The following is a 20,608-nucleotide window of genomic DNA, read 5'->3' as shown; positions in this document are numbered from 1 at the left end:
CATGCATCGGCGGGAATATGTAAGTGTAAAGATTTGTTTATAATGTGATACTATAGGGTTACATGACACAACTGTGTTATCAAATTTTAATGCAAGAAAAAACCTGACAAATTTACAATAAATTATTAAATATAAGATGCATCATTTCCTTCTTTAGCTCTGGTTTCAAACCATGAACTGCCTGCTGGAGATCTCAACCTGGTTATGCCATAGATATCTTAAACTCAACTTGTACAGACTGGAACTGATCATCTTCCTCCTGCCCCGACTTTCCTATTTTCTTCTCCAAACTGTGTATTGTTTTTGAAGACACTACTATCTTTCCAGTGACTTGAATTTGTAATCTCAGAGTTATAGTCTCCCTCCACTAACCTAATATATAATTAGTTGCCAGGTTTTGTTGATTCTAATTCTATGTTAATCAAATCCATCCTATTCTTTCTAATTCCGTGGCTACAATTCTAGTTCAGATCCCCATCACCTCTCTACTGCATTATTGTAATAGTCTTGTAGTGTGTCTCCCTATTTTCAGTTTCTCCAATTTCCAACCTCCAATTAATCCAATCTATACAGCAGCTAAAATAATCTCCCTAAAGTCCAACTCAGATTATATCTACTCCCTGTTTAAAATCCTTCAGTGCTTCTCCATTGTCCAATAATCCCCCAATTCAATAAAAATACCAACTCCTTCGCTTGCCATTTAAAGTCAGTTTAGCTTCCCTCTACCTTTCTGGACTTACTTCATGTTCACTTGATACATCCTAGCCAAATTAACTTTCTAGCTATTTTGCAAACTTTGCATTCTATTTCTCATCTCTGGGCATTTGCACAAGCTGCCTCCCATGCCTAGAATGCATTCCTTCCTCATTTCTGCCTCTCACTCTCTCTTTCTCCTCTCTCAAGTCTCAGCTCCTGTGCCACCTTTTACTGAGAGTCTTTCCTGAAACCTCCAGCTGTTAATGCTTTCTCCATCCTCAAATTACCTTGGATTTATTTATGTGTCATTTACAATATCTCCATCAGTTGAATGTAAATTCCTTGAGAGCACGGATAATTTTCATTCTTGTCATTGTGATCCCTAGCGTGGCACCTTGCTCATAGTAGATATTTTTCAAATGGAGGTAAACCCAGGATTTCCTTCTTAGAAGAGGTTTCAGCAAGTCAATGGCATGGACTATGTATCCATTTTCCCAAGAGTCTAACAGGGGTGGGGAACCTGTGGCCTCAAGGCCACATGTGGCCTTCTAGGTCCGTGGGTGTAGCCTTTTGACTGAGTGCCAAGTGTTACAGAACAAATCCTTTTATTAAGGAGATTTGTTCTGTGAAGTTTGGATTCAGTCAAAAGCCACCCTTGAGGACCTAGAGGGCCAAATGTACTCCTGTCTAGTAGGAGAAATGATTCCAGCCTTCTAGGAGCTGGGCTTGGGGTGGGAGAGAGGACATCATACAAGAGAAGGACAGGGAGATTCAAGGTCCCAGCTGTGGCCTTTTGGGCTGAGGGGCATGCTGCACAAAGAGGTAATCAAAGTGGCATTTTTCTGTGGTTGGATGCTACATAAACTTCACTGAATGGAGTATTCCAGGCTCCCAAGCCTCATCTTGGAGAGTAGCTGATGATCAGATGAGCAGCCTCTGTTACCTGGCAATCATTTTTTATATCTTCAATGGAAGAGTCTTGCAGGAAGATGCTGACAGTGGTTTGGAAGGCATGTAAGGCAGTGGCCTTGTGGAAAGTTACAGGCCACGACTTACTCACCTCACACTTCATCCTGAATGGGGAGGAACTCATGTTGAAGAGGAAGTAGATGAGAAAGGAAATGTACTGTCTTCCCCCATCTCCCTCCTCCCCCTCTGCCTCTGCCTCTGTTTCTTTGGGTCATACAGGCAGTTTCAGAAGCAATGGTGTGTAATGGAAAGAGCCAAACATTTGAAATTAGGAAATTTGGCTTCAGGTCCTCATACCACCACTTCATAGTTTTGTGACTATGGGAAAATCTGTCTAAGCCTCTTTTTCTTCATCTGTAAAGTGAAAGAGTTGAACTAAATAAACTCTAAAGGGCCTTGCAGCTATAAATTTATGATTTATCTATATAGATGCATGTGTGTACATGTGTATACATGCCAACCAGTGGTCTTTTAGAACCATTGACTCAGAGTGGGTTTTGGTCATGTCAGTATTGTGACCTGGGTGGCCACTGTGATATGAATATGATATGATATGAATTCTGTCTTCAAGAAAGTAATAATTTTGTGGTACATATGGGAACAGAAAAAATAAGAGAAAAGGTTATATGTAACAGAGGAGTTTATTTCTTCCAAGAATCTTTAGCAAGCACCTACCAGGTAAGGCTCACCCCTAGAGACAGGTTCCATCTGTATAAATATGAGGGCTGAAGGGAACAATCAGAAGGTCATTCCTATTGGTAGAGGCCAGGCACTGTCTCAGGTTCTTAGTTTTGGGGAAACTGACACTCAGTGGAACTGTCCTTACCACCCTGGACTCGCTCCGGGTGTCAATTCTAGGAATAAAAATGAGGATTCGTGTATGCAGCATTTTAGAGTTTACAAAGCATTTGCCTTTCCACCTGCACCCTGTGATATCAGTTGGACAAATATCATTATTCCCATTTTATAGAGGAGGAAACTGTGATCCATGTTCGCCCTGGCTGGGAAGGGATCGGATAGGGACTCCAAGCCTAATCATGTGATCCTTAGTTCAGTGTGCTTCTCTGAAAGTTTGTCTGGAAGCTGACGCTTTGTGGAAAACTCCAGTAACTAAGGTTGGATCACCTCCCAGACCCTTGCCAAAACCAGCCAGACCACCACTCCTGGCCTGGGAGTCAGGGAGCAAACTCTCCTTGCCTTTAGTAGAGAGGACTATGCACCACCTCTCCTCTCATCCCCATCCCTGGTCTCTTGGACTTGAAGGATTTGAAAGGACAGGGGAGATGAGTGGTGTAGGTAGTGAGAGGTTCTTGTTAGAAGGAGTCCTTCAGTTCAGTTGTGAAGAGGCAAACCTTTAGGACTGTGTCCACAGAGGGATTGGGGGGATGGGGGTGGGTGGGGGCGTCGGTTAGACCCTGGGGACTCGACTTCCTGGGGTTGGATGTTGTAATCATGTTCACAGACATTTGGCCAGTCCCTCCTGTCTCTTGTGGTGTTTCTGTCAGCCACCTCCCCACTCCCATACCTCCCTCCTACGGGTGCATGCAAACACACACACACACACACACACACACAGAGCAGTCCTCCATGTGGGACTCCTGAGACAACTGATGGGATTGAGGAAGTGGGAGGGAAAGTAGGAGGAGTGAAGGTGAAGTGGTGTTTTCTTTCCAGGCCCCCTTTCTTTTGGCTTTCTTGCAAGCCAGCAGCTTCCTGAGTGCCTGTCCCAAGGACCCGATGGCCCAAGGCTGAGCTGACCACAGGAACCTGGAGGTGAGAAGGAGGGTTGAAGCTGTTGTCACAGTCTCTGAAAGCCACCTTCAGAAAGGATTTTCTGAACTAGAGGAGATTTAGCTAAGCTTTAAGATCCTTGACTAGAAAGTAATCATGGGATGGGGAGAAAGGGGAACAGAGTAGAGGGTCCTTTCTCCCTAAGAAACTGAGAGCAAAGGCAAAATCTAGTGCTAGGGGAATCTTGACATGGAAATGTCATTTCCCTCCATTGATATCTACCTGGATTTCTAAAGACATAGATATGTTTGGACAGGAAAGACCAAAGGTGGGGAGATCGCCAAAGAATGTAAGGGGCCATGCCCCGAGGGAAAGAGAGTCCAGAACAGAACGGGATGGACGAGGGGGTGATGAGAAGAAGAGAACATTAGGGAGAGGTACCAGGTGCGGTGGATGACTAGCTAGCAACAAGATAGCCAGCGTCGGGGTCGGGGGGGGGGGCGGTACAGAAGCTGGGTAGATGGTGGGTCAAGGACTTCCTTGGGGGCAGGAGGGAAGGTGGGCTGCAATAAAACCAGGTTATTGAGGTGGGATGTAGTGAGAGGCATCTCCCTCCATCCCAGGTGAGCTGTGACAGTAACATGCTTCTCCAAGAAAGAGAAAGCTAATCGGGCACTGAGATGACTCGGGAAGGGATGTACAAGAATGAGTGTGTCACTTGGGGTGGGAACAGGAGATCCGGGCTAGAATAAAGGGGTGGGGGAGTGAAGGAAGGGGGAAAGTAGCATAGGTACAAACTTGCCCATTGGGTGTGAAGGACGGACTATGTGGACAAAGGCCCTCGGGTTTTGGTGCCATGAACACAGGTATGTGTGTGCACAGGGACGTGACCAGGAACGACAAGAGTGTGTGTGTGTGTGTGTGTGTGTAAACAGGCTTTGGTATGTGGGTGTGGAGACTGGGCAGGGCCTCAGAGAAAGGGAATGTATCATCCCTGGAACCTTCAGTCAGCGGGTGCTCAGACAGTGGACATTGCCCAAATGCACGAGGAGGTGAGGGAGCCAGTGATTTCCTCCTGCCTGGGGCAGGGTGCAGAAGGATATTTCATCCCTGGAACCAGGATCTGACTCTGTCCTTAGGAAGGCAGCTGGGAAACTGGACTTTACTAGGTGTCTTACAACTTTTGTAGAGCCCAGCGTGGGACTGAGCTCCTGTCTTCGTAGACAAACTGAGCAGGTTTCTCCCTCCCTCTCCTTCTTCCTTTCCCTTTTCCTTTCCCTCCCCCTATGCCAGACTCCATCCTCTAAAGTAGATGGGTGGATGGCTTGGAGACAGAGGTGATACCAGGAAGCTGGTAATGGAACGCTGGATTACAGGGCATGGGGATATCTCTAGAGACTATATTGTCCAATATTTTGCCTATGGGAGATATGGATCCTAAACTATTCATGGAAAATGGGGAAACAGGTTCTCTTTCCTACTTGTAAGTGTAGTCCAGGAAAGAAGATTGATGATCTTCCCTTGGTGGTTTCTTCTCATTTATAAAATACTACCTCTTTTCAGAAGATCTTACTTGAATTTAGCCTAAATCTATCTCTATATTTGAAACTACTTTCCCCACCGGCATTGTGCAAAAATGATTCTAAGCTAATCTCTTTCTCTTCCCTGTCCTTTCCCACTTTGATCTGCATTAACCTTTCTCTGCTTTTTTCTGTACCTCTTTGCTTCCTCAGGCCGGGGTCCACTTTACTTTCCATTTTGTCTTGAGGCCCAGGTCCCTTTTCCCCCATTCCCCATACCCCAAACCCCATCCAGAGGTTCTTAACCTGGGGTCTGTGAACTTAAAAAAATTTTTTTATTAGTGCACTTCAATCTAATTGGCTTCCCTTGTAATCATACTTATTTTCTTTTATGTATTCAAAAACATTATTCTGAGAAAGGGTCCATAGGCTTTATTAGATTGCCGAAGGGGTCCATGACACAAAACCAGTTAAGAACTTCTGAATTAGTCTGAATTCTCCAATTCTGGAGAATAGGAAAGTTCAGAAATAGTGAAGTTTTTATCTAGGTTACTCTTCTTGGGGCTGGTGGGATTTGGGATTTCCAGTGGCTGCCCTAACCTGAGGCTTAGCCAAAGCAAAGATCATACCAATAGCTTCTTGTATTTACATACTACTTTCATTTTATCTTTACAGCACTTGTTGGGGGTGCGGGTAGGGTGGACTTATTCTCCCATTTCATAGGCAGGAAAATAAAGGCCCAAATTGGTGATTCAACACCACCACTATGCATTTATTAAGCACTAACTGTTGCCGGGGACTACTCTAAGTATTGAGGATACAAAGATAAAAAATAAAAGTCACTTCTCTCATGCAGATTGGGGAAAATGCCAGGGTAGGGGGGCATATTGGTTATAGAACCATAGAGGACAACTGGAAGGGACCTCAGATGACATCTAGTCCCACCCCATCTTTTTACTGGTGAGTAAACTGAGACCCAGTGAGATCTGATGGGGGAAAATGACATACACACACACACACACACACACACAAATTGAATATAAAATATGTACAAATAGATACAACATACCTAAGGTGATGGCATGAGTTTAAACTCAGGTTTCTTGACTGTAAGTAAGGCAATGGTTTTATGTTCACTTGAAAAACTTTTAAAACTTTTAAAAAACTTTTAAAAAAGACTGAAAAATGTCTGACGAAGGCAGTGTGGTACACTGGCCCTGGAGTCATACATAATATATAATGTAAGTTCAATATATATATTTAATATATACTGAATATATATTAAATATATATATATATATGCTGACTAAAAGTTCAAATCTCACCTCTGAAAATATGTTTGGCCTTGGCAAGTCAATCGATCTCACTGGGTCTCAGTTTACTCACCAGTAAAAAGATGGGGTGGGACTAGATGTCATCTGAGGTCCCTTCCAGTTGTCCTCTATGGTTCTATAACCAATATGCCCCCCTACCCTGGCAATTTCAGGGGCAAAGGTGAGGGCATATTTAGAGGATCTGTTGAAGGCTGAGTGGGTATGATAATAATGTTAATAATTACCTTTTATCTAATGCTTTAAAGTTTATAAAGTAGTTTCTTCAAGACAACAGAAGGTGGGTAGAGCAAGTATGATTATCTTAATTTACAGATTACGAAATTATGTCTCAGAGATGTTAAGTGACTTCTCAATCATGTTGCTACAGGCAAGCTTGCTTATTCCATATGACTCTGTGAGAGTGAGTCCTCAAGACCTCAAGCATCTCAAGATGCTTCATGCTTCAGCAAATCCTCCTTTCCCTTTATTCTCCTCCATCCCCTAGCCCAGGAAAAAGACACCAGGAAGTCCCATTCCTTCTTTGTTCCTGCCACCACATCCTTCCCCTAGTCCCCTATGTGCTGAGTATACTGAGGAAGCCTCTGAGTCTGACTTAATACTATAATTTCACACCTGGCACGCTTTTGTGACCTGCACCCTCCAAGTCACCTTCAAAATTTTCCATAACCTCAGGTGGCCCTGGCCCACGCCCTCCTAACTAACTTAAACTTGGGCTGTTGCCTGGGCTAAAGAGACCAACAAACAAGCAGAATCTTCCCTAATAAAAAGAATCCCTTGTATTTCCCAGCCTAGAGTCTGGAGAAGCACAGACCATTTTGCAGACACGCTCTCTTTGACTTTTCTACCACTCCCAGCTGGTGGGGGAAGGGAGGGTGTAACCAAAAAGCAAAGGTGGGCATTGCTCTCCCTTCTCTGCTGGGAGGAGGATAGCAGGAATGGAAGTATGGAATGGTTAAAAGAACTACACACACAGACCCACAAACGCATGTGGCCAGGGTGGCCTCGTTTCTTTTTGCTTTGACCCAAGTGACAGAATTATAGGCACAAAATTATGATACAGATAATATTCTGTCTAACGGCCTCCCACTTTCAAGCATTCCATAGTCTGATGTAGCAATGTCCGTGAGAACAATTACATTCTCACCTTTCTTTGGTGTTTTTGGATTTATGAAATTTATGAAATGTTTTCCTCGTAATAGCCATATAAGGCAGGTACCATTATTCCCATTTTATAGATGAAAAACTAAGGCTTAGATCGGTTTAGTCCAGGAGTGGGGGACCTGGGACCTTGAGGCCACATGTGGCCCTCTAGGTCCTCAAGTGCGACCCTTTGACTGAATCCAAAGGATTCGGACTAAACCCCTGGTTTGGTCATTTGCTCAAATCACTCCTAAGGTCAGGACCTGAATTCAGGTATCCTCATTGTAGAAGCAGAGCTTCTTCCATCATATGGGGCAGCAGGATGAGATGGTCCTAGAGGCTTATGGGCCATTTTCCTCAAGGTTCAGGGAGATAACAAACTTGCTCTAAGAGGAAGGGGAGAGGAAGCAGCAATGACCCCAAAGGCCCCCTGGAAACACTGCATGGTTTCTGGGTGATTTGTTCTTCTTGCTGTGGGTAAGTGGTCCTGTCCTGCAGGCCAGTCAGCATCATGGTGGGATGCCCTTCTGGGTGAAGGCTTCTGCTCTATCCCCAACCTTTCTTGCTCTTTTTTTTGCAGGGGGGGAAGGCAGGGAAATTGGGGTTAAGTGACTTGCCCAAGATCACATAGCTAGTGTGTCAAGTGTCTGAGGTCACATTTGAACTCAGGTCCTCCTGACTCCAGGGCTGGTGCTCTATTCACGGCACCACCTCGCTGCCCCTTTCTTGCTCTTCTGTAACACAGTGGGGGGACCAGGGGAAGGCACAGGGATGGGTGAAACAGAATCTGGTATTTCTTTGAAAGTCATCTTTTTCCCTCCTGAGATTCATCAGGACAAAATGAGTCTAATCCCTCTTCCACAAGACAGTGGAGTTCTTCACATGGAGGCTGGATGACCATTTGTCTGGCACGCTGTAGAGAGGATTCCCACTCAGGTAGGGTTGGACAAGAGGACCCCTCAGATCCCTTTCAACCCCTATATTCCCCGATTCTTTGATGGCTCCATCTTGACTCTTCACCTCTCCCCTTCCCCCAACCCTCTCTTCTGGCTTTGTCTATGGGCTCCACCTTCTGTTCCCCTCCCAATCAGATGCCCAGACTGAGATGGCTCCCCTGTTTACCCTGTGGAAATCGTTAACCTTGGCACAAGAATGAGCGCATAGCTGGTGGGGGTGGAGGGCTGCAGTCACCTCTGCCTTGCCTGATCTTTGACCTCCTGTCACCCACAGAATCATTTGATCTTCTCCCCAACCAGAGAGCCAGGCAAGGGCCACCGACTAAGGCAGCCGAGACCCAGGTCTTCAAGGGAAGGCTAGTGAAGTGCTGGTGAAAGGTGCTGGTAGAAATCAAAGCTTCTCTGCTTGGGCATTGAGAGCCCTGCTTCCTAATCCTTCCTCTGTCCTTGACATTCCTGTGTGACTACGAGCAAATTGTTCTCTGGACCTCAGCTCCTTCTTCGGAGAAGTGGGGACAATTCTGGTCCCTTATCTATTTCCCGGGGTAGTGAGGGTCAACTGGGACAATAATTGCTAGATGCACTGGGGGCTCAGGGATAAAAGTACTGTAGAACCTCCTGAGATAGGAACCGAGCAAATGATGCTGGTGGGGAGAGGGGGAGCTAGTACAGAATGCTTCACTTAGACTCAACAGATATTTATTATAGCATCACAGAACATTTATGACAGAAGGGACCTTAGAGATGACCTAATCCAACCCCCTCATCTTACAGATGAGGAAACTGAGGCTCCAGAGAAGGGGAATGACTTACTCAAGGTCACACAGTGAGCTGTAAGCAACTTCTAGGTGGACATTACAATCCTTGGTGCTGGGGATACAGATGAAATGGCATAGATCCCATCCTCAAGCAACTTTTAAATTTGTCTCTCCTCTCTTCTCTCAGGCTTGGTTGCTTCTTCCTCTCTCCTGTTTCCTCAGCAATCTCCTAGTGCAATGGATGGGAAAGTGGTGATCCAGGAGGATGGTCCCCCAGTGGTTTCCTGGGACCCTGATGGAGAGAAGAAGGAGGAAGAGAAGATCCATGATCGTGGCCAGTGGACTAATAAGATGGAGTTCGTGCTGTCAGTGGCTGGAGAGATCATCGGTCTAGGCAACGTTTGGAGGTTCCCATATCTCTGCTACAAGAACGGAGGTGGTGAGTTCACTGTGAGGTGGGTGGGGTGAGGGTGGGAAGGACGTGAAAAAATGTCACTGTGAAAACCTGATGTTCCTTCCCCGATGTCCTTCCCTCACAGCTAAGTGACCCTCTGTACCTACCTCGCTCATTTGATGCCTCTAGAAAAGTAAAAATGGAGACACAGAGTAGGGTTAGAGATTAGGAGGTGGTGACCATGATGGGAGGTGACAGAATTTGAGGGTTTGTATCAGCAAACCATACCCAAAAGGAATCCCAAAAGGAATACATACCTGACAAGTGGTGAGTCAGTCTTCTCTTGAAGACCTCCAAGGAGGGGCAACTTCTTTTGGACATCAGCTATTATACCCCCACAGAATCTTTAGGCTAAACATCCCCATCAAGACAAAGCGAGAGTGGGTATCGAGGTTATGGAAGTGGGATCAGAGGTCAAAGTGGGGTGGAGACCTTCATGAAGACTTATAAAACCCTATCAATTTAACACTGAAAGGAACATTGAGGATCATTAATTTAATATTATATTTATATATATTATATTATTATATATTTTATATATATAACTAACATTAAGGATCATTAATTTAACATTATATTTATATATTATATTATTATGTATTTTATATATATAACATATTTAATGTTAAGGATCATTAATTTACATTATATTTATATATTATATATAACACATATTTAACATTAAGGATTATTAATTTAACATTATATTTATGTATTATATATAACATATTTAACATTAAGGATCATTAATTTAACATTATATTTATATATTATATATGTAACATATTTAACATTAAGGATCATTAATTTAACATATTTATATATATTATATGTATAACATATCTTTAACATTAAGGAACATTGAGGATTCAGAATCAGGGGCCCTAAAATTCAAATTTCTGTTATTTACTTCTTGTTGTTCAGTCATTTTAGTTGTCCTGACTCTCTATGACCCTGATTGGGGTTTCCTCAGCAAAGATGCTAGAGTGGTTTGTCATTTCCTTCTCCAGCTCATTTTACAGACTAGGAAACTAAGGCAAACAAGGTTGAGTGACTTGCCCAGAGTCACACAGCTGGGAAGTGTCTGAGACCAGATTTTTAAAAAAATATGTATTTTCCCCCCAAATAAATGTAAAAACAATTTTCAACATTTGTTTTTTAAACTGAGGTCAGATCTGAACTCAGCAAGTCTTCTTGACTCCAGGCCTGGCTCTCTAGCCACTGAGCTGCCCCTGCTGTTTACTGCCTGTATTATATTAGGCAAATCACTGGACAGTCCTTGGTTTGCTCATGTGTAACTAGGTAATGTCTAGGGTCCCTTCTAGCTCTAAGCCTTATGAGCTCACCTAGGACCCTACCTTAGAGTAAAGATAAAGAAACAGACTCAGACAAGTGAAACTACTTGCTCGGTGCTACACAGGAAATCCTTCAGACCAATGCTTACTGTCTCATAACTGCTCCAATGCTTCACTTTTCTCATGTTTCTTTTGAGGGGGGGCAGTGAGGGAAGAAGAATGAGGAAGAGACGAAGGAAGAGGAAGAGAGAGCTTCTGGTTGCCTAGGGTATCAGTGTTGCAGTGAAGAGGGCTCGATAAAGAGAACCAACCAAACAATCAACCAATCAACGAGGATTTATTAAGTGCCTATCATCCGCTAGGCACTGTGTTGGGCACTGGGGATACAAGTACAAAGTATGAAACGATCCCTTCCCATAAAGAGTTTACATTCGATTGGGGGAGATATGTTCATATATAATGTCTATGCATTAAAAATATAAAGTTAACAAATACAAACCAATACAAAGTAGCTAACTATAACGTAGTTTGGAAGAGAGAATGCTAGTCATTTTGGGAAGCAGGGAACACGTGATGGATAAGGTGACACCTGAGGGATGAGAGGGACAGATTGCCATTTCCTTCTCCAGTTTATTTTACAGATGAGGAAACTAAGGCAAACAGGGTTGAGTGACTTGGCTAGGAAGTGCATTCCAAGTATGCAGGCTGGTCATTGCAAAGGTGCAGAGACAGCAGATGGGGTGCCTGAGGAATAGAGAGAAGGCTCATTTGACTGTCACAGAGTGCAGGAGAGAGAGGAATGTCTACTGAGGCTGGAGAGATGGGTTGTGGCCAGACTACAAAGGGCTTTAGAAGCCCAACAGGGAAGTTTATATTTTATCCTACAGGCAATGAGAAGCTCCTGGGGTTGATTGAGTAGGGTAGTCATACAGTCATATTTGTGCTTAAGGAAAATGACTTTGACAGCAGTGGATAGGATGGACTGGAGTGTGGAGAGACTTAAGACAGAGAGACCAATTAAGAGACAGTTGCAACAATCCAGAAGAGGTGATGAGTGCCTGAACTATGATGGTGGTGATGTGGATGGAGAGAAGGGGTTCGATGCAAGGGACATGGTAAAGGTGGAAAACAGCAAGATTTGGCAACTGATTGGACATGTGGGGTGAGGGAGAATAAGAAATCCAGGAAAATGCCAGTGGTACAAACCTGAAAGATTACAAGGATGGTGGTGCTTCTGACAAAATTAGAATGTTTGAAAGAGAGGAGGATTTGGTAGGGTGGGGGGAGGATAATGATGTTCATTTTGGGGCAGAATATGTTTAAGATGTGTCTGGAATATCTGGTACGAATGCTCCATAGGCAAGTGATGATGTGATACTGAGGTTCAGGAAAAAGACTGGGTCTGGATGTAGAGATCTGTGAATCACTTGCATAGTGATGATAATTAAATCCATGGTTGTTGATGAGGTTACCCATATTTGGAGGGAGAAGAAAAGAGGCCTAGGGCAGGCATTTACAGTGAGGAAGAAGGTTTGTGCTCCAAGAGGAATTGTGACTTAGTGGAAATGCCCAGAAAGACCTGTGGGTTCAAACCCACTTTTGACATTTACTAGTTGAGTGAACCAAGAAGAGTCAGTCAACCTCTATGTGCTTCTACTAAACTACCCAGGATTAATTTGTTGTATAAGTCCTCTAGACAGGTTTTTGATTTATGGTGATGGGAGGAGTTCCCACACTTGGAGTTGGAGTTGTATCCATTTATGCGTCCCAAGTCGCTCTACCTTCAACGAACCTTGCCTGAAAGCCCACCATGGTCTGTGCCCAAAGGTGGCAGGGGTATAGTGGAAACAAGCAGGGAGTGACAGTGTTGGCTATTTCATTAGAGGGAGTTTGGTGGGTTATTATTATTTGGATGGAAAGTGATGGGGGTTAGGGAGTTAACAGAATTACAATGCATAGGATGATGGAAGGAAGAGGGAGAAGGAGAGGGGGTAAAATGGCCCTATGCCAGGCTCAGCACCCCCACCTAATCTAGGTATTGCTCCTTTCCCCTGAACACGCTTACCTACACAAGACCCTCTCCCAACTGGAGGGTGGCCTTCAACTTACGTTCCACAGTCTGTCAGAGGTTAGTTGGACTAACTGCCTCACCCACCTCCAAATATCTGGTGTAGGCAAATCTCTAGAGTTCAAACCCTACTCTGAACTCCCACCTCCAGGGACTCAGGTTCTTGCTGTTTCTTTGCTTTTTTTTCTGGAGGGGGTAAGGCAAGTCAAATGGGGTTAAGTGACTTGTCCAAGGTCACACAGCTAGTAAATGTCAAATGTCTGAGGCTGGATTTGAACTCAGGCCCTCCTGACTCCAGGACTGGTGCTCTATTCACTGGGCCATCTAGCTGCCCCTGCTTTCTTTAAAAGTGTAAAACTTACAGGTTACCTTGTAGGGACCAAGACAACTGGCCAATTGCCTTGAGGTGGAGGAAGGGTAGGAGAGGAGATAGAGACTGTCTTCTACCCTCCTGGGCCTTGCAAACCATCTCACCTCAAAACTATTCAAATTTCCTTAATCTGATGGTTTTATTAGCATTATACTGACTAAAGAATAATTCACCTTATCTGTGGGAAACAAAAGCAGTGGTCTAAGGGGAGTCATGGCCTCGTATAGACCAATTCTGGTGCTCAGGATGCTCGGAAATCTCATCCCTTAACAGACATGGGTCTTGTTCACTCACTTTGCTTAAATTTGTTCTAAAATCTCATTTCTTCTCAATCCATCTCCCATGTCCATAACTTATATTGGCTGTATCCCATCCCTGAAATGTACTCCTTTCTTATGTCTGCTTCTTAGAATACCCAAGACCCAGCTCAAGTACTGTCTCCACAGGAAGCCTTTCCCCCCAGATTGTCTTGCATCAATTTTGTAGACACTTTTGTACAATTGCATCAATAGATTATAAGCTCCTTGAGGGCAAGGACTGTTTCACTTTTGTCTTTGTATCTCTACTGCCTAGTACATTGCCTTGCACATAGCAAATGACTAATAAATTCTTGTTAATAGATTGATTAATACTTGCCTGATGTTTCTTCAGCTTGAAGTCCATGGTATTCCAGAATTGCTTCCTCAGAGCAGAAAGTCCCCCCCAAGGGGACCTCTGTCCAGATGATCAATACAGGAGACAATTGGTGGTATATATGTATGGGGGAGAAGGGAGGAGCAAGGGAATAGAGTGGGATGGTGGGAGGGTAGTGGTATGCGAGAGAAGAGATATGGGAAGGAGAAAGGGTGAGAAAGAAAGCCATAGAGGGTGGTGTTGCCTGAGCTCTTGGCTCTTCTCTCCTTCCTCTGTTTCTTTTACTTGATTTTTTTTATACTGCGAACAGGTCTTTGTTTTTGATTTTTAAACTCCTTTTTGATCTCTTCCATGGCCTTCAACCAATTCATATTTTTCTTGGAGGCTTTGGATGTAGGAGCTTTGACTTTGTTTTCTTCTGGTTGTATGTTCTGATCTTCGCCACCAAAGTAAGATTCTATAGTCTGGTTTTTTCATGCTGTTTGTCTTCTCTCCTCCCACAGGTGCCTTCTTTATCCCTTATGCCATCTTCTTCTTCACCTGCGGCATTCCAGTTTTCTTCCTGGAGGTAGCACTGGGTCAGTATACCAGTCAGGGCAGCGTAACAGCCTGGAAAAAGATCTGTCCCCTTTTTGAGGGTGAGTACCAGCCTCTCTTGCTACCTCACTCCCCTTCCTCTTATCTCTTCTTTGGGCTGTCTTATGTCCTTCCTTTTTATAAGTTCCCCCACTCTCTTTCACCCTTTCCTCCTGCTCACTGCCTCTGTATAGGAAGGCACAGATTTACTGACCATCCACTATGCACTTAGATATGGTCCCTGTTCCCCCTCTTTTCATACTCAGCCTAAATGGCTCCCTCGGGCCATGATGGGCCAATCAAAGAAGTCTGCAAGAAATCTGGCCATATTCCCTTCCTTAAACTATTTGCCTGAAGAGTGAGTGGGCTTTTATTTAAAAAACCCAAAAATCATTGATATCATTTGTTTTTACATGAGCTGCATTTCCAAATATATCTCATCTTTCTTGTAACAAAGAATAAAAAGTAGGAAAAATAATTTAGCAAAACAAACTAATGCATCCAAGAGGCCTGATAATATATATGTATACACATACATACATATACATATATGTACATATATGTATATGTGTATATACCCCCACCTCTGAAAAGGAAGGAGAGAAATGCATAGTCTCCTTTCTTCTTTGGGGCCTTTTCTCTTTCAGAGTGGAGAGGGGCTATCTCCAGGTGGCAGTTTTTGGGATCTGTTGCCACATTGCCTTGTGGGACATTCCAACTCTGCTCACCTAGCCTTTGTGTGCCCACCATAGAGAAAATGAGAGGTTGAATTAAAGGTATGTAAGATGGCCAGAGTGCAATGTAAGTCCCAATAGTATTTAGAGTTAGAAAGTAACCCTACAGTATTTTTCAAATAAGCCAACTAGGGCTAAAGAGGTTTAGTGACTTGGCCAGGTCACCAGACTTGGAACCCAGATCTTCTTTCTACTGTAGCATGCTGCCTCCATAACATACAAAATGGAACAAAAGGGCATTTTAAATGACTTTTCATAAATGCAAACATCACTAGCATCAGAAAATTGTACTCTCTATTGAATAAATGAAAAGGCATTTATTAAGTGCCCACTGTGTGCAAAGCACTAGACTAAACATGGGAAATAGGCACGGAAAAGTAAGACAGTCTCTGCTTTCAAAGAGCTCACATTCTAATGGGGAAGCGGACCACACATACAAGGTGTTCCAGAAGTCTTAGTTCAGTTTTAAATGACAGATCTTTCTGACTCTCAACAACCTTAGGAGGCAGGTACTATTGTTATCCTCAATAAACAGAAATTGAAGCAGACAGATGTTTAGGGGCTTGCCCAAGATCATACAGCTAGGCCAGATTTGAACTCAGATCTAACACCCCTAGATGCCCCTAAAATTTCTATAATGTTGGATAAATTATAGAAGAGAGTGAGAGGGGAAGAAGAGAAGTCACCTATATAGAATGGTTTTTTTCCTTCAAAAAGTGCAGCTGAGAAAAAGAACAGAGACAAAGGGTAAAAACTAGCAGGGATAGTAGGATCAAATAAAGGCTTCTTAAGTAAGGGGGAAGGGCAGGTAGGTGCAGTGGAGAGGCCAGCTCTGAAGTCAGGAGGACCTGAGTTCAAATTTGGCCTCAGACATTTACTAGCTGTGTGACCATGGGTAAGTCCCTTAACCCTGTTTGTCTCAGTTTCCTCATCTGTAAAATGAGCTGCAGAAGGAAATGGCAAAGCACTCTAGTACCTTTGCCAAGAAAACCCCAAATGGGGTCATGGAGAGTTAGACATGACTGAATAACTCAACAACAATAACAAAAATTAAGGGGGAGACCTGGGCATGTTTGTAGGCAGCCAGGAAGGAAGGAACTCGTTGATAGGGAGAGATTGAAGGTAGAGAGGGAGAAGGGATGATATACTTTTGCTTCTCAAAGATGCACCTCCCATCCTCCTCCCTCCACACAAACATCTTCAGTATCCCTTGAAATACTTAGTCTGGCCCTTTCCTCCCTCCCTGCTAAGGCAGGCAGGAAAAACCCAGGTGAATACTTTGCCAAGGGGCACCAATGGCCACAGTGAGGGTGTGGTGGTACACACCCATGCATGGCCACACGCAGAAGCTCTTGGCTTTGCTCACACCCACTTCCCTCCTCCACCTCCTTGGCTCTTTCCACATCTCTTTGTTTGCTCAGACTGACTGCCTGAGGACAGGATGTTCCTCATGGTGATTATAAGTCTTCAGGGATGAAAAGATGTTTGTCTATATGTACATGTGTATGCATAGGTACTGAAACTCTTTTTAGCCTGGGATACCTTAACCTTCCCCAGGCTGCCTTCAGCCTCCCATTCCCTTGTTTCCCATGGTCCCAATTTTCCTCACTTCTCTTTTCTCTCACCTCACTTGAGGAATATCTTGGCTCAAAGCTTACCTGGACCTTCTGCATGTAAATGGTAATTCCATTTTGTTTTTAGCAATAGGCCCCAGAGGACCAGAGGTCCAGTTTAAAGCAAAATTCAAGAAAAGCCTTTCTTCTCGAAGTGAAGGAATTCAGGTCAATAGGACAAGATAGACGAGGAGTTGAAAATGGGGTGACCTGGTTTTTTTTAATCTTGCTTTTGTGGAACACGGAACATTAAAGTTGAGTTAATGTTCACTCCTGATACCATAATTAAAGTTTCCATTGCATATACAGAAAGTTCTGAAAGGATATGGATCTTCCAGATGAGTTATAGTCAGGAGAGATGTCCAAGGCAAGGGAGTAGATTACAATCTCACCTACAAACTGGGTGTCACTCAAGTCTTCTTCACCTTCCTCTGTGGGAGCAGGGTTCTTCATTTTATGCTTTGACGCCACAATGAAACCGAGGAAGCGCTTTATATCCTAAAATTAAACATCGGTTGAAACAAAAATAATGCTTATGCTTGGATGGTCTACTCCCATATTTGTTTGAGATTTCATTCAGAGATTGTCAGCATGTAACAGTGGATAGAATGCTAGACTTGGACTCAGGAAGACCTGATTTTGAATTCTGTCTCCAACTTCTACTTCTCTAAGCCTTAATTTTCTCATCTGTAAAATGGATAGAGTGTCAGTAATATCTACTTTCAGGGAATTGTGAGTTAATTTGGCAACGCACTTTGTGAGGAGTTAATGTATGCAAAATTCAATATACATGTCAATTATTATTGTTATTTTTTGCTTCATCCTCCCTAGTCATCTGCAGTCAAATTGTTTGTTTGGGACTAAGTTCTTGACTTATTTGAGGGCAAGGGCAATGGCAATCCATGTGGTATAATGGAAAGAACATTGGTTTTAGATTCAAGAGACTTTGGTTTGACCCTGTGGCCTTCTCCATCCATGTTAATCTCCATTTTTCAGCCTTTACTTACTCTTCTTTTTTTAATTTGGATAATTTTTTTTGCATAAAGTACTAGATAAAACTGTTTTATAGAAATGCGAGTTGCTAATATTGTATCGATCTGATTTTTCTTTGATTTTCACCAACATCCTGCTATACATTGGTGGGAGCTGGTGTTTACATACTTTCTGACAATGATGGAAATCTCTATCTTGTTTATTTTTTTACTCCAAACCGTTGATTCCGGCAGGCATCGGTATTGCTTCTGTGGTCATTGAGGCCTATCTAAATGTCTACTACGTCATTATCCTTGCCTGGGCCTTTTTCTACTTGTTCAGCTCCTTCACCTCCCAGCTACCCTGGACAACTTGTAACAATTTCTGGAACACAGGTATGCCTTGGTAGGCCATGTTGGAGAAGGTTGTCTCACCTAGAACTGGGCCTCTGGATCTCAAATGTAGCACTGTCTTGGGGAATCTAGGGTACTTGAGTTGGGTACCTTTGAGACACTAGGGAATGACATAGCATGGTGGAGAGGAGATTCAACCTAGAGCTAGAAGAACTGTGTTCTGGTCCTGGTTCTATTGACTGGCTCACTATTATTTGGTGTTTCTGAGCCTCAATCCTGTCATCTTTAAAGTGGGACTAGTGACCTTTACCTTCCTCACCCAGTGGAGAAGAATCAGGTTTGCTGAGGTTTAGAAGCTGAGGGAGTGGGGAAACAACATTTTAGAAGATCAGACTAGAATTATGAACTATGTCAAGGGATTGGAGAAGTAAGTGGTCACAGAATAACAGTGTTGGAAGAAGGAGTACAGAGGTCATTCAGTCCAAATTCTAACTGAACAAAAATTATATATATATATATATATATATATATATATATATGTGTGTATGTATGTATATATATACATATATGTGTGTGTGTGTATATGTATGTGTATGTTCATGTCTATGTGTATGTCTACGTATGTGCACATGTGCATGTATATGCATGCGTATGTGTATGTATGTGCATGTGTGTGTATGTGTAGGTATATGTGAATGTGTATGTGTATGTGTATATGTATATATAATATCTCCAACAAGAGGTCATCCAACCTTTGCTTGTAGACCTTTGCCTCCTAAAGCAACCCATTGCATTTTTGGACAGCTCTAGTAATTAATTCAGAAGTTTGTTTATTCCCTCTTCTTCTTCCCCTCCCCAACCCAAAGAGGCCTAAATCACCTTTTTCCACCCTTTGCCCATTGTTTCCAGCTCTGTCTTCTGGAATCAAGCAGAACAAGTATAAACCCTATTCCATGTGAAAGACCTTCAAATCCTTAATGACAATAATGAACCAAGAGGTTCAGCAAGGACAGGCCCAGGGCAGATCACAGGAGAGGGAAAACAAGACTCCATAGACATGATCTAGGGAGCCACTGACTAGATGCTTTAAGAAGCTGTGGGCTTGGAGGTTGCTCCTGGGCTGATTTCTGTTGGGAAATATGTGATTGGGGGGCTCATAGGAGCTAGAGATAATGAGAGACAAGAGGAAATGTCTGCTCCATCTCATCTGTAGCTGAGACCTCTGACATTGTTTTTCTGTCTTTGGGATTCAGTTTTCCCTTCTATAAAATGGGGTTGGACTAGGTAATCTCTAAGATCTTTTCCGAGTTTGGCTTTATAATTACATAATTATATCATTTATAATTTTTGTCTTTTGCAGAACATTGTGTGGATTTTCTGAATTATTCAGGCTCAAGTAACCCGGGGGCATCTGACAATAGCACCTCCCCAGTCATGGAGTTCTGGGAGTAGGTAGTTGGGCCCTTATCTCTTCGAATCAGGCAAAGGAATCCAGATGTCTGAGGCCTGGGAGATGGAAGAAGGGGAAGGGGTGGGGGAGAGGGAGGGAGGTCAAGAATTCTTGTGCCTTCTTCCTGACACTTGTTTACACCTCTTCTCCCCCATACACATTCACACAATGAATAGCAGACTCCCTCCAGCCAGACCACACAGGCAGGATGGTGTAATCAGAAGTACCAGATGCAATTTAGGAGACCCGGGTCCCTGATAGTAACTCACTGTGTTACTTTGGGTGAATCACCCACTGGGCTTTGGGGTTCTCATCCATCAGATGAGGTGGTTGGATTGGAGGAATAGCTGTGGGAGGGTGGGAGAATACCAGAGCTGGGGTCTGCCGTGAAAATCAGAGGTCAGGTAGACAAAGTTGCTCTTGCCTTTTCCATTTTTTTCTCATGGTTTTTAGGAATAGGGTCCTGGGCATCACGACAGGCATCCATGACCTTGGGGCCCTGCGCTGGGAGTTGGCCCTGTGCCTCCTGCTTGCCTGGACTGTGTGCTATTTCTGCATTTGGAAGGGAATTAAGACTACAGGAAAGGTAAGAAACCCTGGCCTCTGCTCCCTCCTCCCTGTCCCTCCCTCCCTCTTGTCACATCAGCAGGACGTTAGAAAGGGTCTCCCTTGGGAACTCTAAAAGCAAAGAAGAAGGTGGATGCCCGCAGAAAATGAGGTCATTCTCAGAGCCTTTTTTAGGTTAGACTAGCCAAGGCACAGGATGACGACAGCAGTGCATTAACTCCTTTGTGTGGAGTTAAAATATGCAAAATATAATACAAATGACAAGAAGAAAATAGGATTTCCCACCAGCATTTTCCCCCGTCTGTCTTTCTCCCCAGCATAAGACAAAGAATTGAGGAAGAAGTGAGAACTGCTTTAGGTCCTGGGTCTCCTTACTCCCATGGATAGAGCACTGGGCTTGGAATTAGGAAGTCCTGAGT

At 43.6% G+C, this 20,608-nt stretch overlaps 1 protein-coding gene across 4 annotated transcripts in view; it reads left to right on the top strand.

The window, feature by feature from the left end:
• Positions 1 to 8,620: 8,620 nt before the first annotated feature.
• SLC6A12 (solute carrier family 6 member 12) overlaps positions 8,621 to 20,608 on the top strand; it is a 34,657-nt gene continuing 22,669 nt past the window's right edge. Inside the window, exons 1-6 of one of the 4 annotated variants that reach the window (XM_036758954.1) lie at positions 8,621 to 8,724; positions 9,327 to 9,543; positions 14,428 to 14,562; positions 18,074 to 18,214; positions 19,533 to 19,620; positions 20,076 to 20,208. In XM_036758954.1, the coding sequence (XP_036614849.1) occupies positions 9,342 to 9,543; positions 14,428 to 14,562; positions 18,074 to 18,214; positions 19,533 to 19,620; positions 20,076 to 20,208 (699 nt within the window). In that variant the 5' untranslated portion in view covers positions 8,621 to 8,724; positions 9,327 to 9,341. Of the gene's footprint in view, positions 8,725 to 9,291; positions 9,544 to 14,427; positions 14,563 to 18,073; positions 18,215 to 19,532; positions 19,621 to 20,075; positions 20,209 to 20,608 lie in introns of those variants that run through there. The other 3 variants (XM_036758951.1, XM_036758953.1, XM_036758955.1) reach the window with 3 other exon arrangements.

This window comes from Trichosurus vulpecula, chromosome 5, assembly GCF_011100635.1.
Source record: "Trichosurus vulpecula isolate mTriVul1 chromosome 5, mTriVul1.pri, whole genome shotgun sequence".
NCBI lineage: Eukaryota > Metazoa > Chordata > Mammalia > Diprotodontia > Phalangeridae > Trichosurus > Trichosurus vulpecula.
The sequence above is the reverse complement of the archived record's forward strand: the minus strand, read 5'-3'. Positions and strand labels throughout refer to the sequence as shown.